Source organism: Solanum verrucosum, unplaced genomic scaffold, assembly GCF_900185275.1.
Source record: "Solanum verrucosum unplaced genomic scaffold, falcon-dt-bn FXZP01000023.1, whole genome shotgun sequence".
In the NCBI taxonomy this organism is placed as follows: Eukaryota; Viridiplantae; Streptophyta; class Magnoliopsida; order Solanales; family Solanaceae; genus Solanum; species Solanum verrucosum.
In genome coordinates this window covers 1,621,411-1,641,416 of record NW_026019842.1, presented here as the reverse complement: position 1 = coordinate 1,641,416, position 20,006 = coordinate 1,621,411, and the positions used below count along the sequence as shown (strand labels likewise).

At 40.5% G+C, this 20,006-nt stretch overlaps 2 protein-coding genes across 2 annotated transcripts; both read right to left on the bottom strand.

Moving 5' to 3' along the window:
• Positions 1–8,390: 8,390 nt before the first annotated feature.
• Positions 8,391–17,840, bottom strand: LOC125816590 (uncharacterized). The gene is made up of 2 exons (XM_049496206.1): positions 17,246–17,840; positions 8,391–9,430 (listed from the first exon to the last, which is right to left on the bottom strand). The coding sequence occupies exons 1-2, from the start codon at positions 17,838–17,840 to the stop codon at positions 8,391–8,393; spliced, it is 1,635 nt and encodes a 544-aa protein (XP_049352163.1).
• A 767-nt stretch (positions 17,841–18,607) lies between these two features.
• On the bottom strand, positions 18,608–19,612 carry LOC125816581 (uncharacterized). The gene has a single exon (XM_049496194.1). It carries the CDS (start codon positions 19,610–19,612, stop codon positions 18,608–18,610), a length of 1,005 nt encoding a protein of 334 aa, XP_049352151.1.
• Between the last annotated feature and the right edge of the window lie 394 nt (positions 19,613–20,006).

Below are 20,006 nucleotides of genomic sequence, written 5' to 3'. Positions count from 1 at the left end.
TACTCAAACTAACAACAATTCGACTAGAGTTAGGCTTAGTAGACTTACCTGTTTGGCTGTCATCAGCACTTTGATCTTTACTTTGTCACTTGGTGTTCTCTGCCTGCTGGTCCTGCAATTGAACATAACTAAGTTCATTATTAGAATTGACATTCTTACCTGACTTATGTTGTCCTTCCTTGGTTGGAATTGTATCCGTTGGTTGGACTCCAAAGGAGAAGTGTGGTTCATCCTCCACATCGATCACATTCAGAATTGTATGCCCTGTACTACCGTGTTGATTATTTTGGTCTTGCATACTTCCTTTTTCTACTTGTTTCGATTGCATTTTCATATGTTGTTCCTCAACTGTGTGTTGGTTTTGCTTCTGACCCGTATGATCAGTATGATTATCGGCTCCCTGTTGTTCTGCTTCAGGTTCTTGTAGGAGTTCTTCAAGTTCAAGTTGATGATTTGTATTAGCACTAAAAAAACTTGAAGGAATTTCCTTTTGAGTGTGTTTTTGAGTTAAATCCATAGCTAAGTTGATAGGTTGGTACTCTTCATCTGTGGAGTTGATCCTTTTACCGGCGTCGCTATCAGTTTTCGATTTTTCGACAGCTCCATCACCGGAATTCTCACCGCCGGCGATTAGACCGTCCATTTCACTTGAAATTCCTGGGAGATGAACTCCTTCACCAGATGAGTAATCCCCAGTGCTCAACTCGCCATGAACTTGCTGAGAAGTTGGTCGAAATTGAGGGCGTATTTCAGACGAAGGTTCGGCGATTTTTCCAGAAATCGCCTCCTCAGTTCGCGCGATTGGCAAGATGGAATAACTTGATATTTCAGTATGTTGTAGTCCTTGATTATTAGAATCATTCCCACTAAACAGCTTTCCATGAATCACCATATCCCGATCTGGGGAATTAAGTTTTTGAATCCCGTCCAGTTCCCTTTCTGAAATCGCGACGAGCACCGCTTCATTGTTTCGCGAATTCGTAGAGCTGTACGATGAATTAGATGGCGAGTCTTGATGGGTTTTGTTCGTCTGTTCAAGGCGCCCCTTTTTGGACTGTTCCGGCGGCCTGGGGATGCCTACCGGCGGCTCACGTGCCATTCCGGCAATTCCTGTAGCCGTTGGAATAGTAGCCGTTAGGCTCAGATTTGAGAGTGTTCAGTTTAGAGAGATATATTTAGAGAGAGAAAAAAATTGGAAAATAGGGAAGCGATGGGGTGTAGGGTTTAGGGTTTATGGTTGACGGTTTAGGGCTTAGGGTTTATGGTGAAGGGCTTTAGGGTTTAGGGTCTACGAATTTAGATTATATAGTTTAGGTTTTATGGTTTATGATTTAAGTTTTTGGGTTCTAAGTTTAGGGTTTAGCCTTTAGGGTTAGGGCTTTAGGGTTAGGCGTTTAGGGTTTAGGGTCTAGGGTTTTGGCTTTAGGGTTAGAGTTTAGGTTTAGAGTTTAGGGTTTAGGGTTTAAGGTTTATGATTTAGGGTTTAGGGCTTAAGGTTTATGGTTAAGGGGTTTAGCGTTTAGGGTTTAGAATTTAGGGTTTAGTGTTTAGGTCTTATGGTTTACGATTTAAGGTTTTGGGTTACAAGTTTAGGGTATAGGATTTAGGGTTTAGCCTTTATGATTAGGGGTTAGGGTTTAGGATCTAGGGTTTACGGTTTAGGGTCAAGGGTTAAGGGTTAGAGTTTAGGGCTTAGGGTTTAATATATAGGGTTTAGAGTTCAAAATTTTGGGTTTAGGGTTTTAGTTTTAGGTTTCGGTTTTGGGTTTAGGATTAATGGTTTAGGGTTAGGGTTTAGGGTTTAGGGTTTAGAGGTTATGGTTTAGGGTTAATGGTTTATTGTTTTGTGTTTAGGGTTTAGGATATAGGGTATAGAGTTTAGGGTTTAGGGTTTAGGGTTTAGAGTTTAGAATTTAGGGTTCATGTTTAGGGTTTTGGGTTTAGGATTCAGGGTTTAGATTTTAAGGTTTAGAGTTTAGGGTTGTGGGTTAAGGGGTTTACGGTTTTGGGGTTAGGGGTTAGGAGATAGGCTTTAGGGTTTATAGTTAAGGGTTTAGAATTTAGGATTTAGGGTTTAGGGTTTAGGTTTAGGGTTTAGTATTTAGGTTTTAGGGTGCAATGTTTAGGGTTTCAGATTTAGGGTTTACGATTAGGTTTAGGGTTTAAGTTTAGATTTTAGGGTTTAGGGTATAGGGTTTATGGTGTATGGTTTATGGTTTATGGTTTAGGGCTTAGAGTTTATGGTTAAGGGCTTTAGGGTTTAGAGTTTAATGTTTAGGGTCTATGGATTTAGGTTTTATAATTTTGGTGTTATGGTTTATGATTTAAGTTTTTGGTTTCCATGCTTAGGGTTTAGGGTTTAGGGTTAGGTATTTAGGGTTTATGGTCTAGTGTTTTGGGTTTAAGGTTTAGGTTTAGAGTTTAGGTTTAGGGTTTAGGTTTTTGGGTTTATAGTTTAGGGTTTTAGGTTTATGATTTAGAGTTTCGAGCTTAGGGTTTATGGTTAAGGGGTTTTGGGTTTATGGTTTAGAGTTTAGGGTTTTAGATTTTCAAGTTTAGGTCTTTTAGTTTACCATTTAAGGTTTTGGGTTCCAGGTTGAGGGTTTAGTCTTTATGATTAGGGATTAGGGTTTAGGGTCTAGGTTTTAGGGTTTAGGGTCTAGGGTTAAGGGTTAGAGTTTAGGACTTAGGGTTTGACGTTTAGGGTTTAGAGTTTAGGATTTAAGTGTTTAGTGTTTAGGGTTTAGTGTTTACGGTTTAGGGTTAAGGGTTTAGGGTTTAGTGTTTACGGTTTAGGGTTAAGGGTTTAGGGTTAGTGTTTAGGGTTTATGATATAAGGTATAAAGTTTAGGGTTTAGGGTAAAGGTTTAAGGTCAATGTTTTAGGGATTAGGGTTTCAGGTTGTAGATTTAGGGTTTAGGGTTAGGGTTTAGCGTTTAGAGTTTAGGATTAAGGGTTTAGGGTTTAAAGTTTAGGGTTAGTGTTAGGGATTAGAGTTTAGGTCTAAGTGTTTAAGGTTTATGGTTTAGGGTTGAGGGTAATGGTCTAGAGTTTAAGGTTTAGGATTTACGGTTTAGGATTTAGTTTTTAGGGTTAGGGTTTATGGTTTAAGATTTTGTATTTTGGGTTTAGTGTTAATGTTTAGGGAATAGAGTTTAGTATTTAGGGTTTAGGGTTTAGAGTTTAGGATTTAGTGTTTAGGGTTCCAAGTTGAACATTTAGGGCTTAGGAGTTAGGGTTCAAGGTTAAGGGTTTAGTGTTTATTGTTTAACGTTACATGTTTAGTGTTTCGGGTTCAGAGTTTAGGACTTAGGGTTTTGGGTTAAGGATTTAGGATTAACGTTTAGGGTTTATGGTTTAGGTATTGTATTTAGGATTTAGGGTTTAATGGCTAGGGCTTAGGGGTTAGGGTTTAGGGTTTAGGAATTAGGGTTCCAAGTTTAAAGTTTAAGATTTACTATTTAGGGTTTAGAGCTTATCATTTAGGGTTAAGGGTTTTGGGTTTAACGTTTAGGGTTTAGACTTTAGTGTTTAGGGTCTAAGGATTAGGGTTTCTAGTTCCAAGTTTAGGGTTTAGGTTATATGGTTTATGGTTTAAGGTTTAGGGTTCCATGTTTAGGATTTAGGGTCTAGGTTTTTCTTTTAGGGTTAAGGGTTTAGGGTTTAGGATTTAGCGTTTAGAGTTTAGGGTTTAGGGTTTAGGGTTTAGGTTTTAGGGTTTAGGTTTTGGGTTTAGGACTAGTGCTTTTGGGTTAGGGTTTAGGGTTTAGGGTTTATAGTTAAGGGTGTAGGGTTTAGTCTTTAGGGTTTGTGATATTAGGTATAGAGTTTAGGGTTTAAGGTTAAGGTTTTAGGGTTTAGGGTTTTGAGTTGTAGATTTAGGGTTTAGGTTTCAGAATTTAGGATTATGGGTTTAGGGTTTAGAGCTCGGGATTAGGGATTAGAGTTTAGGATTAAGTGTTTAAGGTTTAGGATTTAGGGTTTAGGGTTAAGGGTCTAGGGTTTAAGGTTTAGGATTTACGGTTTAGGATTTAATTTTTAGGGTTAGGGTTGAGGGTTTATTGTTTAGGATTTTGTATTTTGGGTTTAGTGTTATATATTAGTGCATAGAGTTTAGTATTTAGGGTTTAGGGTTTAGGGTTTAGAGTTTAGGATTTAGGGTTTAGGGTTTTTGGTTTAGTGTTTAGTGTTCCAAGTTGAGCATTTAGGGTTGAGAAGTTAGGGTTCAAGGTTAAGGGTTTAGGGTTGCATCTGTAGGGTTTAGGGTTCAGAGTTTAGGACTCAAGATTTTGGGTTAAGGATTTAGGATTAACTTTTAGGGTTTAGGGTTTAGGGATAGTATTTAGGATATAGGGTTTAGTGGCTAGGGTTTAGCATTTAAGGTTGAGGTTTCCAAGTTTAAAATTTAGGATTTAGTGTTTAGGATTTAGAGCTTATCATTTAGGGTTAAGGGTTTTGGGTTTAGCGTTTAGGGTTTAGACTTTAGTGTTTAGGGTCTAAGGTTTAGGGTTTCGAGTTCCAACTTTGGGGTTTAGGTTATATGGTTTAAGGTTTAAGGTTTAGGGTTTCATGTTTAGGGTTTAGGGTCTAGGTTTTTTTTAGGGTTAAGGGTTTAGGATTTAGCGTTTAGATTTTAGGATTTAGGGTTTAGGGTTTACAGTTTAGGGTTTAGAGTTTTGGTTTAGGGTTAAGGATTAATGGTTTAGGGTTAGGGTTTAGGTTTTAGGATTTAGGGTTTAAGGTTTAGGGTTCTGGGTTTAATAGTTAGGGTTTAAGGTTTAGGGTTCCAAGTTTAGTGTTTAGCATCTAGTGTTTCAGTTTAAAGTTTAGGATTAATGATTTAAGGTTAGGGATTAGTGTTTAGGTTTTAGGGTTTAGGGTTTAGAGTTTAGGTTTTAGGTCTTAATGTTTACGTTATAAGGTTTAGGTTTAGGGTTTATGATTAATGGTTTAGGGTTCGGGTTTAGTTTTTAGGATTTAGTATTTAGGGTGCGAATGTTAAGGCTTGGGGTTTAGGGTTAGGTTTAGGGTCTAGGGTTTGGGTTTAGGGTTTAGCGTTTAGCGTTTAGGATGTAGGGTTTAGAGTTTAGGATTTAGGGTTTAGGGCTTAGGGTTAGGGTTTAGGGTTAGGGTTTAGTGTTTAGGGTTTAGGTTTTAGGGTTTTGGGTTTAGGGTTTAGAGTTTAGGATTTAGGGTTTAGGGTTTAGAGTTTAGGATTTAGGGATCCAAGTTTAGGGTTTTGGGCTTAGGATTTGGGGTGTGATTTTCGGGTTTAAAGTTTAGGGTTTTGGGTTAAGGGTTTTAGGGTTTAGGGGTTAGGGGTTAGGAGTTAGGGTTTATGATTTAGGGTTTAGAGTTTAGGATTTAGTGTTTAGGGTTTAGGTTTAGGGTTTAGGATTTAGGGTTTAGGGTTTAGGGCTTCACATTTAGGTTTTAGGTTCAGGTTTGGGGTTTAGGTTTGGAGTTTAGAGTTAGGGTATAAGATTTATGTTTTAGGGTTTATGATTAAGGGTTTAGGGCCTAGGGTTTAGGATTAATGGTTTAGGGTGCGAAGTTTATGGTTTACGGTTTAGGATTTAGTGTTAGAGTTTAAGGTTTCGGGTTAGAGTTTACGATTTAGGGTTTAGTGTTTAGGATTTAGGGCTTAGGGTTTATGTTTTTTTTTTTTTTTTTTTTTCCATTTGAACGAATCTTAGGGGGGTCAGGGGCTTAGCAACACCCCCAGGCCTTAGCATAAATAAAAAGCTCAAATGAGCTCAAAAAAGTACAAGGAGGGGGACATAAACCTAACCTCCGATCCTATGGTGGATCATAAGTCGACATACCTACTAAGGTTAGTCGACTCATTCCCATGCTATAAAGGAGAAACCTAGAACTATGCACCTAAGGAGAGGACTCCTCTCAATACAATGGTTCTAGGAAAACATAAATAAGGGAGACTCTCCCCTTACAATAACCAAAAAACAAAAGAAGCCTAAGCCTATTCAAAAAAACTATAATTATAAACCATAGTTAAAGAGAATATGCTATGCTCATATTCAAGGGGGTTCTTTGATCCTCTTTATTTTCCTTCTTCTGAAGATTGCCATCTCGATCTTGTCTAATTGATAGTAGGCTCTTGCTTCTCTTGGTAGTTGTTGGCTGTTGCTATATATTTGAGGACATGTAAACTTGTGACTTTGTTTTGATAATGAGTCGGCCACAAAATTGGCTTCCCTAAATGTGTGCTTGCATCTAAAAGAGTGTGTTTGTCTGATGAGTTGTTGTAGCTGCTGTAGCTGTGTGTTGATACTCCATGGGGGTTTGGCTTTCTGCATGATCCAGTCCACCAGTAGTTGTGAATCCACTTCTAACTCGACACTCTTGTAGCCTAGTTGAAGTACCCATGTCATGCCAAAAATGGCTGCTCCTATTTCGGCCTGGTTGTTGGTTCCATTTCCAAGCGGGGTCGCAAAAGCTAAGATCATTTCACCATTGTGTTCTCTAGCTATACCTCCTGCACCTATTCTCCCGGGGTTACTTAAAGCACTACCATCTGTATTTAATTTCACCCATTGTTCAGGAGGTCTGCCAATACACCATAAGCACCTTGGTATCATGAAAACATTTCCCTGCCTGTTTGATCAAGTCTGTCCAGTTCGAAGGCCAGCTGATATAGGGGAAGGTGGTAGTCAGGAGCTTGTAGTTGTCCTTGTAAACTGCGTACTTAACTCTAGAGACGTTGGATTGCTTCCCTCCATATTTCCTCGCGCACCTATTCTTCCATACATTCCAGCAGATGAATATTGGAGTAGCTTGGAGGATTAACTTGTGAGCTTCATTGTTGGACTTGGTCGACCACCATCTCATGATTAGATGAATAAGAGGGGTGTGGTCTGTTTGGATTCCAGCATGACGAGCAAAGTACTTCCATACATGTGTTGCAAAGTGACCAGTGTTGAAGATATGATCGATAGTATCCCACCCAGGTCTGTCGCAGCAGAAACAGGCTACTGGTTCATTTCCAAAGCTGGAAATTTTTTCATTAGTAGGCAGCTTCCCTTTTAATGCCCTCTCCATAGTAAAAAGGAGCATTTAAATGGGATGTTTTTATGCCAAATAAAGGCATAAAACTGAGACCTCCTCCTTTTTTCCCTGAGTTCATCCCAGGCAGAAGAACAACTGAAATTTCCATCAGCATTAAGTTTCCACACTGCCTGGTCTGGTATGCCTTGCTGATACTGAATGTGAGTATCTAAGATGTTTGCTATCATGCTGTGTGGGGCCTGCTGTATCAGCAGCTCGAGATTCCATTGGCCCTCAATCAGGAAATCAGCCACTGTGTTGTTGTTGAACCTGCTGCTTTCATCAGAGAAGTGTGCTAGAGGCCCAACTCCTAACCAATTATCCCACCAGAAAGAACAAGTTCCAGAGTTGATTGTCCAATGTATGTGCTTCTCAATCTTTACTTTGTTATGCATTAAATGTCTCCAGGTAGGGGAATCCCCAGTGTCCCATTTCTTGCTGATAGGATTGGATCTCTGACAATATTTTGCTCTCAAGAAGTCACCCCAAAGAGTGTGTTTTGACCTGAAGACCCACCACTGCTTGTATTGAAAAGCCATGCACACATCCTTTAAGTTCCTCATACCAATGCCTCCTTCCTCATTCGGAAAACTCAAGTTCTTCCACGAGGACCAATGATATTTTTTCCTATCATTTTACCATCCCCAGAAGAAATCCGCCATAAGACACTGAATTTTCTTGATAACTGTAGAGGGAGGAGATATAGTAGAAACAAGGTGAATGGGGAGGGATTGTAACACATGCTTGACTAGTGTATTTCTGCCTCCATAGCTCAGGATTTTTGCCTTCCATCCTGTGATCCTATTAACCACATTGTTGATGAGGTCGGAAAAGTAAATAATTCTTGGCCTGCCAATGTACAGGGGGCACCCAAGATAAGTAATAGGACCCTTCTTTTGCTTAAAACCAGTAACACTCTTGATCCTGTCCCTAGTGCTGTTGAATGCATTGGAATGAACCATAAAATGGCTTTTGTCTTTGTTCACTAGTTGTCCAGAGGTCTCTTCATATATGTTCAGAGTATGCATAATTAGTTCAAGAGACTTTTTCCTTCCTGAAGTAAATATGATAATATCATCCGCAAAGCTAAGATGATTAACTTGAGGACCTCTCGTCTCCATAAAGAACCCATGGTAGTTAGGATTGCTGTGAATGTTGTTCAATGATCTAGAAAGGACCTGAGCCCCTAAAATAAATAGGGCAGGTGATAGTGGATCACCTTGCTTTAGGCCTCTAGTAGATTGAAAGAAACCGTACCTTTTTCCATTGACAATAATTGAGTACCAATTATTTGCCATGATCCTCCATACCATGTCAATGAATATCTAGTCAAAGCCCATTTTTCGTAATACTAGGCAGATATAAGACCAAGAGACCCTGTCATAGGCCTTTGCCATATCCAGTTTAATGACCACATTGCTTCTAATATTAGGCTTCTTAATTTGATGGATGATCTCTTGAGCTAACAAGATGTTTTCTGAAATGATCCTCCCCTTGACAAAGCCTGATTGGTTGAGGGAAATCAAGTTTGGTAAGATAGGTCCCAATCTCCGGCTTAAAAGTTTTGAAATAATTTTACTGGTGAAATTGCTTAAGCTGATAGGCCGGAATTCAGAAAGCTTATTAGGATTGCTCACTTTGGGCAGCAAAACAATGCATGAGTGGGAGAAATATTTGGGGATTATCTGCCCACTGAAAAAGGCTAGGATGACTTCTAGCAGGTCGTGTTTGATGATCTGCCAGCATTTCTGGAAAAACCAGCCATTCATGCCATCTGGAACAGCTGCTGAATTCAGTTTCATGGAAAAAACCACCTCTTTTAATTCTTCCAAAGTAGGCCTGGCAGTCAGTGTATCATTGTCCTCTTGATTAATCATTCTAGGGAGGCAATCAAGAGGCCCTGCATTGATGCTCTTATCTTCACCTGTGAAGATTTGTTGAAAGTGATCACAAGCTGCATCTGCAATATTCTCATCACCTTGTAGCCAGTCCCCATCCTCCTTTAGGATTCTGTGTATAAAAAGTCTCCTTCTTCTCCCTCTTATCAATGAGTGGAAGTATTTAGTATTGTTGTCGCCTTCTCTAAACCATTGGAGTTGGGTTTTTTGTTTAAGTATAGAGTCCTTCATCTTTAGAAATCTGATGTATTCTGCATTCAGCTCATGTAGGGCAGATCTGTTCCCCTCTGTATTGTTCTGAATAAAATTTTCCTCAGCAACTTTGACTTTATTTTCATATTCCTTGACATTGGTAAAGATGTCTCCAAATTGTCCCTTGGACCAAGAGCTAAGAGTGCCAGCCAATCTTTTGAATTTCTGGTGGAACCTCCACATACTGTTGCCCTCCAATTCCCTTTCCCAGAATGCTTGAACAATGTCAATGAATGAAACGACCCCAAAAATGCCCGAAATTGTGCTTCGGAAACACCTATAATTGTAATTTCCATATATCTCAAAATCCGTGCATGATTTCGGAAATTCGACTTCATATTCTTATTCAGGGGGTAAAATTGAGTGGGAAATGGGTCTAACCCGAATTTTAGAGCAACCGTATCAAAATTCGAAAATCGCAAAAAATGCGATTTTCAGGGTCAACTTTAAAGAGGCATATCTATTAGCACACAAGGAAATGGAAGGGCCACTACCTATTAAATTAAAGCCTTTCGAGTTATCTTTCCAATGCAGTTGGTTTCACCTCATTCCGAGTTAGGATGAAGGAGTTATGATCATTTTCGTAAAACCTGTCCGGGCAGAATTGCAATTTCCAGAGAGCTACGTTACTGTAGCGGCTGGGACGTTTTTCTTTTATAAAAAAGAGGATTGTCCCATACTTAGTTATATTTCTTTCTAGCTTCAAAACACTCAAAAACACTCACTAATCCGTCTCCAAAATTCCTCCAAGATCTTCAACCAAATTCAAACATCTCAAGTTCTAATTCCAGATTCAAGACTCAATCTCAAGCATCAATTCTCCATTCCAATCTTCATCAAGGATTCTCCAAAGTTTAGGTATGTGGGTTGATTGTGGAAACCTTCCTTTCCACAAGTCCAACCATTTATCCTCTATTTTACTTCAAGTTTATGGGTCCTTATGATCATTTATGAACTCTTGAATTATGGAATTACTACTACGCATTCTATTATGGTCTATTTTTGCATATTATCATGAAATGGAATTATTATGTGATGTTTATGGTTTTCATGCTTCCATGATCAAATTATGAAGGTTGATATATATGTATGTTGTTGGTGGGCTGATTTATATGTATTTCGGAATTGGTTGGACTTAGTACTCTTGAAAGACATGATTTTATCTACATGAACAATAGCCCACCATGTGTTTGATAAAATGCCATTTATAGAATTCATAGGAAATGGAAGGTCCAATGTACATCCTATGAGTCGGATGATTATATAATTATTGAAATGATGATGAAAGGGATACATGTATATGATTTTCTCTATATAAGTGTTGTGAGTCGACCAAGCCTAGCTCGGGGGGTTGTAGGCCCGGGTAACCGTATCAAGGGGTTGGTACCTTGGTTGCCTAGTACGGGGGGTAGTAGGCCCGTATAACCACATCGAGGGGTTTGTACCTTGGTCCCTAGCTCGGGGGGTGGTAGGCCCGGGTAACCACGTTGAGGGGTTTGTACCTCTTTCGCCTCTCCAAGGGAGTGGTAGGCCTTGGAAAATACTATATTGATGGTCACTCACCACACATGTACTACGTCCCACTAAATATGATTTTTATGTAAGCATCATTATACATATCATTTCTCTAATGTGCTATCTATCGGGTATGATTATGCATTTTTCCTATGATGTCCGTCTATTGTAGCGTTGCATTGCATCCCATATACTTAGTACATTCAAACGTACTAATGCATACTCTATGCCTACATGATGTCACCATGTAGGGACCGGAGCATCGCTTGACCATCCTCCTCCGCGTGGCTAATACAATTTCCTATCAAGGTTATTGGTGAGTCCTCCATTCCGGGGACGTTGCTCATGATCTTTTGCTATGTATAAGACTGTTTCTTTTTAGTTATGTTTTGACTATGAGGGTGAGCTCGGTAGTTTGTCTTGGCCCCCGCTAAGTACTCATGTTTAGAGGTGGTGTTGGACAAGTTGTGTATTATGCTTGAGCTTGACTCATCTATGGTATTTATGTATTATTTCTTTTCTTTTTTTTTCTCTTGCTCCCTTAGTCCCGATTTCCCCCTTTGATTATGCTTATTGCTTATGGTCATTTTAATTGCTTCCGCGACCAGGGATGTGTAATGATACGCTATGAGGCTTGTTTGGGGTTCCTTCGGGTTCCCCATTCGCCGGTCACGTCTAGGCCCTAGGCTTGGGTCGTGACAAACTTGGTATCAAAGCACTAGGTTGATAGATTCTCGGAGTCCAACCCACCGCGTTGATTAGAGTCCGATTCATGGTTGTGTTGTGCACCACAACTATGAGTAGGAGGCTATGAGACGTTTTAGGAAATGTTTCCCTTCTCCTTTTTCAAATCGTGCTGTAGAGTTGAATTAAGGTCTTCCCTAACGGTTGTTCTTTGCTATGCTAGATCATGCCTAATACAAGAGGAAGACGAGCCCGAATTGTTGCGTGAGTCATATAAGGTGTCTACTCCTATTGGTGCATATATTGTTGCTAGGAAGGTCTATAGGGATTGTCCTATTTGCATCTTGCATAAAATATTGCCTTGTGATCTTGTTGAGTTGAACATGGTCGATTTTGATGTTGTTCTTGGGATGGATTGGTTGCATGCATACTATGCTTCCATTGATTGTAGAACCCGTAGGGTCAAATTCCAATTTCCAAGTGAACCCATTCTTGAGTGGGAAAGCCAAAATGTGGTAGTCAAGGGTAGGTTCATCTCTTGCATTAAAGCCCGTAAGTTGATCTCTAAGGGGTGTCTCTATCACCTTGTGAGGGTTAAGGATGTGGAGTCCAAAACCCTTCCTATAGAGTCGGTTCCGGTTGTAAATGAATTCCTTAATGTCTTTCCTAATGACCTTCCCGGTGTTCCTCCCGAAAGGGAAATAGATTTTGGCATAGACCTCCTCCCCGATACTCAACCCATTTCTATTCCCCCTTACTGTATGGCCCCGGCGGAGTTAAAGGAGTTGAAGGAACAATTGAAGGACTTGTTGGAGAAGGGTTTTATTAGGCCTAGCCAATCACCATGGGGTGCTCCGGTGTTGTTTGTGAAGAAGAAAGATGGGTCCCTTAGGATGTGTATTGATTACCGGCAACTCAATAGGGTCACCGTCAAGAATAAATATCCTCTTCCTAGGATTGATGACTTGTTCGATCAATTGCAAGGGGCTAGCCATTTCTCTAAGATTGATCTTCGGTCCAGGTATCATCAAGTGAAGGTGAGGGAGTGTGACATTCCCAAGACAGCCTTCCGGACTAGGTATGGACATTATGAATTTGTGGTCATGTCCTTTGGGTTGACCAATGCACCGGCTATCTTCATGGACCTAATGAATAGGGTCTTTAAACCCTACCTTGATTCCTTTGTTGTGGTCTTCATTGATGATATTTTAATGTATTCGCATAGCGAGGAAGAACATATGGGTCACTTGAGAGTTGTGTTGCAAAGATTGAGAGAGGAAAAGTTGTATGCCAAGTATGAAAAATGTGAATTTTGGTTGAAGGAGGTTGCCTTCCTAGGTCATGTGGTGTCGGGGGATGGTATTAAGGTAGACCCTAAGAAGACCGATGTGATTAGAAATTGGCCTAGACCATTGACCCCGTCGGATATTAGGAGCTTCTTGGGCTTAGCGGGTTACTACCGGAGATTTGTGAATGGGTTTTCTTCTATTGCTTCTTCCATGACTAAGTTGACACAAAAGAAGGCTAAGTTTGAGTGGACCGACGAGTGTAAAAGAAGTTTTCAAACCTTGAAAGATAAACTTGTGTCCGCTCCTATATTGTCACTACCGGATGGGCTTGAGGGATTCGTTGTGTATTGTGATGCTTCTAGAGTTGGCTTGGGTTGTGTCCTAATGCAAAATGGTAAGGTGATAGCCTATGCGTCTAGACAACTCAAAGTGCATGAAAAGAACTATCCTACGCATGATCTTGAATTAGCCGCGGTGGTGTTTGCTTTAAAGATTTGGCGTCATTACTTGTATGGGGTATATGTTGATGTGTTCACCGATCATAAGAGCCTTCAATATGTCTTCACCCAAAAAGATCTCAACTTGAGACAATGAAGGTGGCTAGAATTTCTTAAAGATTATGATATGAGTGTGCATTATCATCCCGGTAAAGCTAATGTGGTGGCGGATGCTTTGAGTAGGGTGTCTATGGGTAGCCTAGCTCATGTTGATATTGGTGATAGGGAAATGGCTAGGGAGGTGCATCGGTTGGCTAGGTTGGGGGTTAGGTTGGAAGAGGTTGGTAATGGTGGTGTGGTCGTTGTTGATGGTGCTAGGTCTTCCTTGGTTGATGAGGTGATAGCAAAACAAGATCTTGACTCTTCCTTGTTAGAATTGAAGGCCTTGGTTAAAGAGGGCAAGGTGGAAGTTTTCTCCCAAGGGGGAGATGGTGCCCTTAGGTACCAAGGTAGGTTGTGTGTGCCTTGTGTTGATGGTTTGAGGGAGAAAATTCTTGAGGAGGCTCATAATTCTTCCTACTCCATCCACCCCGGTTCCACCAAAATGTATAGAGATTTGAGGGATGTGTATTGGTGGGGAGGCATGAAGAAAGACATTGCCAAATTCGTCTCCGGTTGTCATAGTTGTCAACAAGTCAAGGCCGAACATCAAAGGCCGGGTGGTCTAACCCAAGACATAGAGATTCCTACTTGGAAGTGGGAAGAAATTAATATGGATTTTGTAGTTGGTTTACCCAAGACTAGAAAAGGTTTTGATTCTATTTGGGTGGTGGTTGATAGGATGACAAAATCGGCTCATTTTCTACCGGTAAAGACAACATATGGGGCGGAAGATTATGCAAGGTTATATATTCATGACTTGGTAAGGTTGCATGGGATTCCTCTATCCATCATATCGGACCGTGGTACTCAATTTACTTCACACTTTTGGAAGTCCTTTCAAAGGGGTCTAGGTACGAGAGTTAAGCTTACTACGGCCTTTCACCCGCAAACGGATGGACAAGCCGAAAGGACTATCCAAACACTTGAGGATATGCTTAGGGCTTGTGTATTGGAGCTTAAGGGTAGTTGGGATGATCATCTTCCATTGATTGAGTTTTCCTATAACAATAGCTATCATTCTAGCATCGGTATGGCTCCTTTTGAGGCTCTCTATGGGAGGCGTTGTAGATCACCGGTTGGGTGGTTTGAGGTTGGTGAGGTGGCCTTGTTAGGACCAGATCTAGTTATGGAGGCTCTTGAGAAGGTTAAGATGATTAGAGAAAGGTTGAAGATGGCCCAAAGTCGCCAAAAGTCCTATGCCAATGTGAGGAGAAGGGCTCTTGAATTCCGAGTTGGTGATTGGGTCTATTTGAAGGTGTCACCCATGAAGGGTGTGGTTCGTTTTGGTAAGAAGGGCAAGTTGAGCCCAAGATACGTGGGTCCTTATAAGGTGATGAGGAGAATTGGCAAGGTAGCTTATGAGTTGGAATTGCCTAGCGAAATGAATTTGGTTCATCCGGTATTTCATGTGTCTATGTTGAGGAAGTGTGTGGGTGATCCAAATGCCATTGTGTCTCTTGATGTTGTGGGTGTTGTTGAAGATAATTTGACCTATGAAGAGGTTCCGGTCCAGATTTTAGATAGACAAGTGAAGAGGTTGAGAAACAAAGATGTGGCTTCCGTTAAAGTCCTTTGGAGAAATCAAAAAGTTGAAAGTGCTACTTGGGAGGCCGAAGCGGACATGCAAAGGCGATATCCTAATCTTTTCCAATCCACTCAAGCCTAAGGTATTAATTTAAGCCCTTTATAAAATCTCAGGTCTTAAGTTCAGCCCCCATGTCATTGCATACATTCATGTTTAAATTGACAAGTTCATTGTGGTTTTACAACTATGTTGAGGTTTTTGAAATAAGATGTAAGTGCATTGTTGCATCCTTATGTGGGCTGATATTGCCATGTTTGTGTCCCTCATGTACGTTTCTTTAACATTCGGGGACGAATGTTCCCAAGGGGGAGATATTGAAACGACCCCAAAAATGCCCGAAATTGTGCTTCGGAAACACCTATAATTGTAATTTCCATATATCTCAAAATCCGTGCATGATTTCAGAAATTCGACTTCATATTCTTATTCAGGGGGTAAAATTGAGTGGGAAATGGGTCTAACCCGAATTTTAGAGCAACTGTATCAAAATTCGAAAATCGCAAAAAATGCGATTTTCAGGGTCAACTTTAAAGAGGCATATCTATTAGCACACAAGGAACTGGAAGGGCCACTACCTATTAAATTAAAGCCTTTCGAGTTATCTTTCCAATGCAGTTGGTTTCACCTCATTCCGAGTTAGGATGAAGGAGTTATGATCATTTTCATAAAACCTGTCCGGGCATAATTGCAATTTCCAGAGAGCTACGTTACTGTAGCGGCTGGGACGTTTTTCTTTTATAAAAAAGAGGATTGTCCCATACTTAGTTATATTTCTTTCTAGCTTCAAAACACTCAAAAACACTCACTAATCCGTCTCCAAAATTCCTCCAAGATCTTCAACCAAATTCAAACATCTCAAGTTCTAATTCCGGATTCAAGACTCAATCTCAAGCATCAATTCTCCATTCCAATCTTCATCAAGGATTCTCCAAAGTTTAGGTATGTGGGTTGATTGTGGAAACCTTCCTTTCCACAAGTCCAACCATTTATCCTCTATTTTACTTCAAGTTTATGGGTCCTTATGATCATTTATGAACTCTTGAATTATGGAATTACTACTACGCATTCTATTATGGTCTATTTTTGCATATTATCATGAAATGGAATTATTATGTGATGTTTATGGTTTTCATGCTTCCATGATCAAATTATGAAGGTTGATATATATGTATGTTGTTGGTGGGCTGATTTATATGTATTTCGGAATTGGTTGGACTTAGTACTCTTGAAAGACATGATTTTATCTACATGAACAATAGCCCACCATGTGTTTGATAAAATTCCATTTATAGAATTCATAGGAAATGGAAGGTCCAATGTACATCCTATGAGTCGGATGATTATATAATTATTGAAATGATGATGAAAGGGATACATGTATATGATTTTCTCTATATAAGTGTTGTGAGTCGACCAAGCCTAGCTCGGGGGGTTGTAGGCCCGGGTAACCGTATCAAGGGGTTGGTACCTTGGTTGCCTAGTACGGGGGGTAGTAGGCCCGTATAACCACATCGAGGGGTTTGTACCTTGGTCCCTAGCTCGGGGGGTGGTAGGCCCGGGTAACCACATTGAGGGGTTTGTACCTCTTTCGCCTCTCCAAGGGAGTGGTAGGCCTTGGAAAATACTATATTGATGGTCACTCACCACACATGTACTACGTCCCACTAAATATGATTTTTATGTAAGCATCATTATACATATCATTTCTCTAATGTGCTATCTATCGGGTATGATTATGCATTTTTCCTATGATGTCCGTCTATTGTAGCGTTGCATTGCATCCCATATACTTAGTACATTCAAACGTACTAATGCATACTCTATGCCTACATGATGTCACCATGTAGGGACCGGAGCATCGCTTGACCATCCTCCTCCGCGTGGCTAATACAATTTCCTATCAAGGTTATTGGTGAGTCCTCCATTCCGGGGACGTTGCTCATGATCTTTTGCTATGTATAAGACTGTTTCTTTTTAGTTATGTTTTGACTATGAGGGTGAGCCCGGTAGTTTGTCTTGGCCCCCGCTAAGTACTCATGTTTAGAGGTGGTGTTGGACAAGTTGTGTATTATGCTTGAGCTTGACTCATCTATGGTATTTATGTATTATTTCTTTTCTTTTTTTTTCTCTTGCTCCCTTAGTCCCGATTTCCCCCTTTGATTATGCTTATTGCTTATGGTCATTTTAATTGCTTCCGCGACCAGGGATGTGTAATGATACGCTATGAGGCTTGTTTGGGGTTCCTTCGGGTTCCCTATTCGCCGGTCACGTCTAGGCCCTTGGCTTGGGTCGTGACAATGAAGTTCGGCTGATCAGTCCAGCAATTCAGGAACTTGAAGTATTTAGTATGATACTCACATCTAGCCTTCATTTCCATCAATAGGGGGCAGTGATCAGATCCCACTGAAGGGAGATGAATGATAGTTGTTTGAGGCATTTTTTCCAGCCAAGAGTCATTTACCATTGCCCTGTCTAATCGTTTCCACACCCTGTTGTATATACCCCTATTGTTAGACCATGTATATTTCTGTGCACTGAAGCCCAGATCCAGCAGCCCACACGCCTCAATTACAGCTATGAACTCTAAACTTTTCCTCATGTTGTAAGGCACCCCTCCTAATTTTTCATCCATAGAAGTGATAACATTATAGTCCCCTACTGCACACCAAGGAGAGTTGGTTGTACCATTGGCATGATGAAGCATTCTGTCCCAGAGAGATCTTCTAAGATGGTCCTTGCATTTGGCGTAAATAAATGTGGTAGTGAATTGAGTTTGCAGCTCATTATGAATAATTTCACAAGTAATTTGTTGTTCATCCTCCTCTACTACTTTGCAATCAACATCTGAGTTCCAAAATAACCATATTTTACCATTGCAATTACTCGTAGCCTGGTCCATAGCAAGTTGTTGTTTAAAGTTCTGAACATGAGTATTGTCTGAGAATGGTTCCATTATAGCTATAATAGAAATATGATGCATCTTCTTGAGCATTTTGAGTCTTTCCATAACACCTTGGGTGTTGATCCCTCTTACATTCCATATGAGTGTACTGATCATTGAGCTGATTTGGAAGTAAAGAGCCTTGTGTTTGGTCTGCCTGCTGTGACAGCAGTGGGGTTCTGCCTTTGTTTGGTCAAGAACTTGTTATAATGTATTCCTCTAGGTGATAGTCCTTGTTGACCTGATACCTGGTGGATTTCCTCTTCCAGATCATTGGCATTATGCGGACTAAAAGCTTTAATCAACAACTCACTAGTCTCATCATCATCCTCCTAATCTTGTAGGGATTGATTATCTATATCTACCTCATCCTCAGAATTCTCCACATCATATTCGTCAATAACTGGCACGTAATTCATCTTACATGCTGTAGTTCTATCCGGAGGATCCTTGTGAGGGGGGGTAAGATATTGAGTTTGTAAAGGAGTGATATCCATACCCTGCATATCATCCACCATAATGAACCTCTGACAGTTGCTGTCCTGATTCTTCTGTTTCTCCTGCTGGTTTTGAGCATTTCCTTGTTGTGCCTGTAATTTTTTCTTAGCTGCTTCCCTCTTCTTTTTACTAGGTTTATTTTTGCTCTTTGGGGTGGTCCCTTGTTTGCTAGTACTAGCTTTGGCCCCCATATCTTTTGCCATAGCTGCCCCACTTGAACTGTGATTCTCCTCTTTGCCTGCCTGTTGCTTGGATTTGTTATTCTCGATTACTTCATTGGCCTAGACATTGTGTTTCTTCTGCCCTGTTTCAGTAATGGTACCCTGTTGTTCATTATTGCGATTTGCATTTACTGTCTGCTGCTGTTGCAGATGTTGTTGTTGTTGTTGCGTGTTGTGTTGTTGAGCAGTAGTGGTTGCAGAGGTTCTAAGGTCTGGACTATGGTCAGTGTGTACCCCCTCATGCAAAACATGAGTCAAATTCCCCCCTTTGGATACCCCGTCCTGCATGTTAGCATGTTTCTCCTGACTTCCCCCATCCATCCCTCCTTCAACTTCATCATTGCATTCAATAGATACATTATTAGGGTGTGTGGGGATTGGGAGCATTGAGTCAATACCTGTGCTCTTGTTGTATTCCTTGTTTCCCTTTTCTAATGCCTGAGTTGCTTGGTGCTGGTCTGTTACAGACCTGTCTTTTACTCCTTGTGTTTGTGTCCTTCCATTTCTGGTAGGCTCCTCCTTGTCTTCATGTTGCACTTCCTGCATGGTCAGATTAGTAAATGAATTATGATTAGAGTTATTCGTTATACCTGCTTGTTGGGTTGTCCTCCTGTTTTGTGGTGAGGTAGGTCTCCACACTGCTTTCTGAGGTTTTTCCTCATGCTGCTTGTTGTTTTTTCTTTTTTGTGTTTGCCATTCTTCATCCTTTTGCTGCACAGTTTGTCTTTGATGTCTAGCTTCTTTGTTGTTTTGGTTTTGCTCCTCTTCAATCTCTTGTGCCTTGGTTTGTTTGTTGTCATTGCTCTTTGGTATTTGTTCACCTTTATTCTTGTCTTTCTTTTCGACTTCCAGCTCCTTCCTTTGCTTATATTCCTCATCCCTTATTTTGAAGTTGCACTCATATATCATGTGTCCTTGATGTTTGCAATATTCACAATAAGGAGGAATACTTTCATATTCAATGGTTTGCCATCTCCCTATGGTAAGATCTGCCTCATCTAGTCCAATCCATACATGTCTAGGTCTAGCTTTAGTTAGGTCAACTTGGACTTTTACCTTAGCCATGCTAGCTCTGGTTCTCTTAATGGAAGCCGTGTCCAGGTACAAGACTTTACCTATAGGAGATAAAAGGGGTGTTATAAACTCCTTTTTAAAGCAGTGCTAAGGTAACCCTGGTAGGAGAATCCATATAGGTACGATGGGTGTTTCTTCCTCAGGTCTGAAGGTTGGAGTCCAGGTCTGTATCCTCATAAGTTTGCCTTCAATAGTCATTCTTTGTTGTGTCCACACAGTGTTGTAATCAAGTTCATTTTCCAAGTCGATAAACACGTGTCTTGCATTGTAGTGAGCTATATTGCCCCCCCTCCCCCGTTAGTTGAGTTTGCATGATGAAACTCTTTCTGATGAGTTCCATTTTAGGAATGGTGCTGCTAAATTTTCCTATCAAAGTGTATCTGCA

Bases quoted from the DNA above. Each gene is read 5' to 3' on its own strand.
- LOC125816590 (XM_049496206.1), bottom strand. From the start codon at position 17,840: ATGGAACCATTCTCAGACAATACTCATGTTCAGAACTTTAAACAACAA. The intron at 9,431-17,245 runs GTGAGTATCATA...ACATTGTTCAAG, and splicing joins GATGGAAATGAAGGCTAGAT to CATTCTGGGAAAGGGAATTG.
- LOC125816581 (XM_049496194.1), bottom strand. From the start codon at position 19,612: ATGGCTAAGGTAAAAGTCCAAGTTGACCTAACTAAAGCTAGACCTAGA.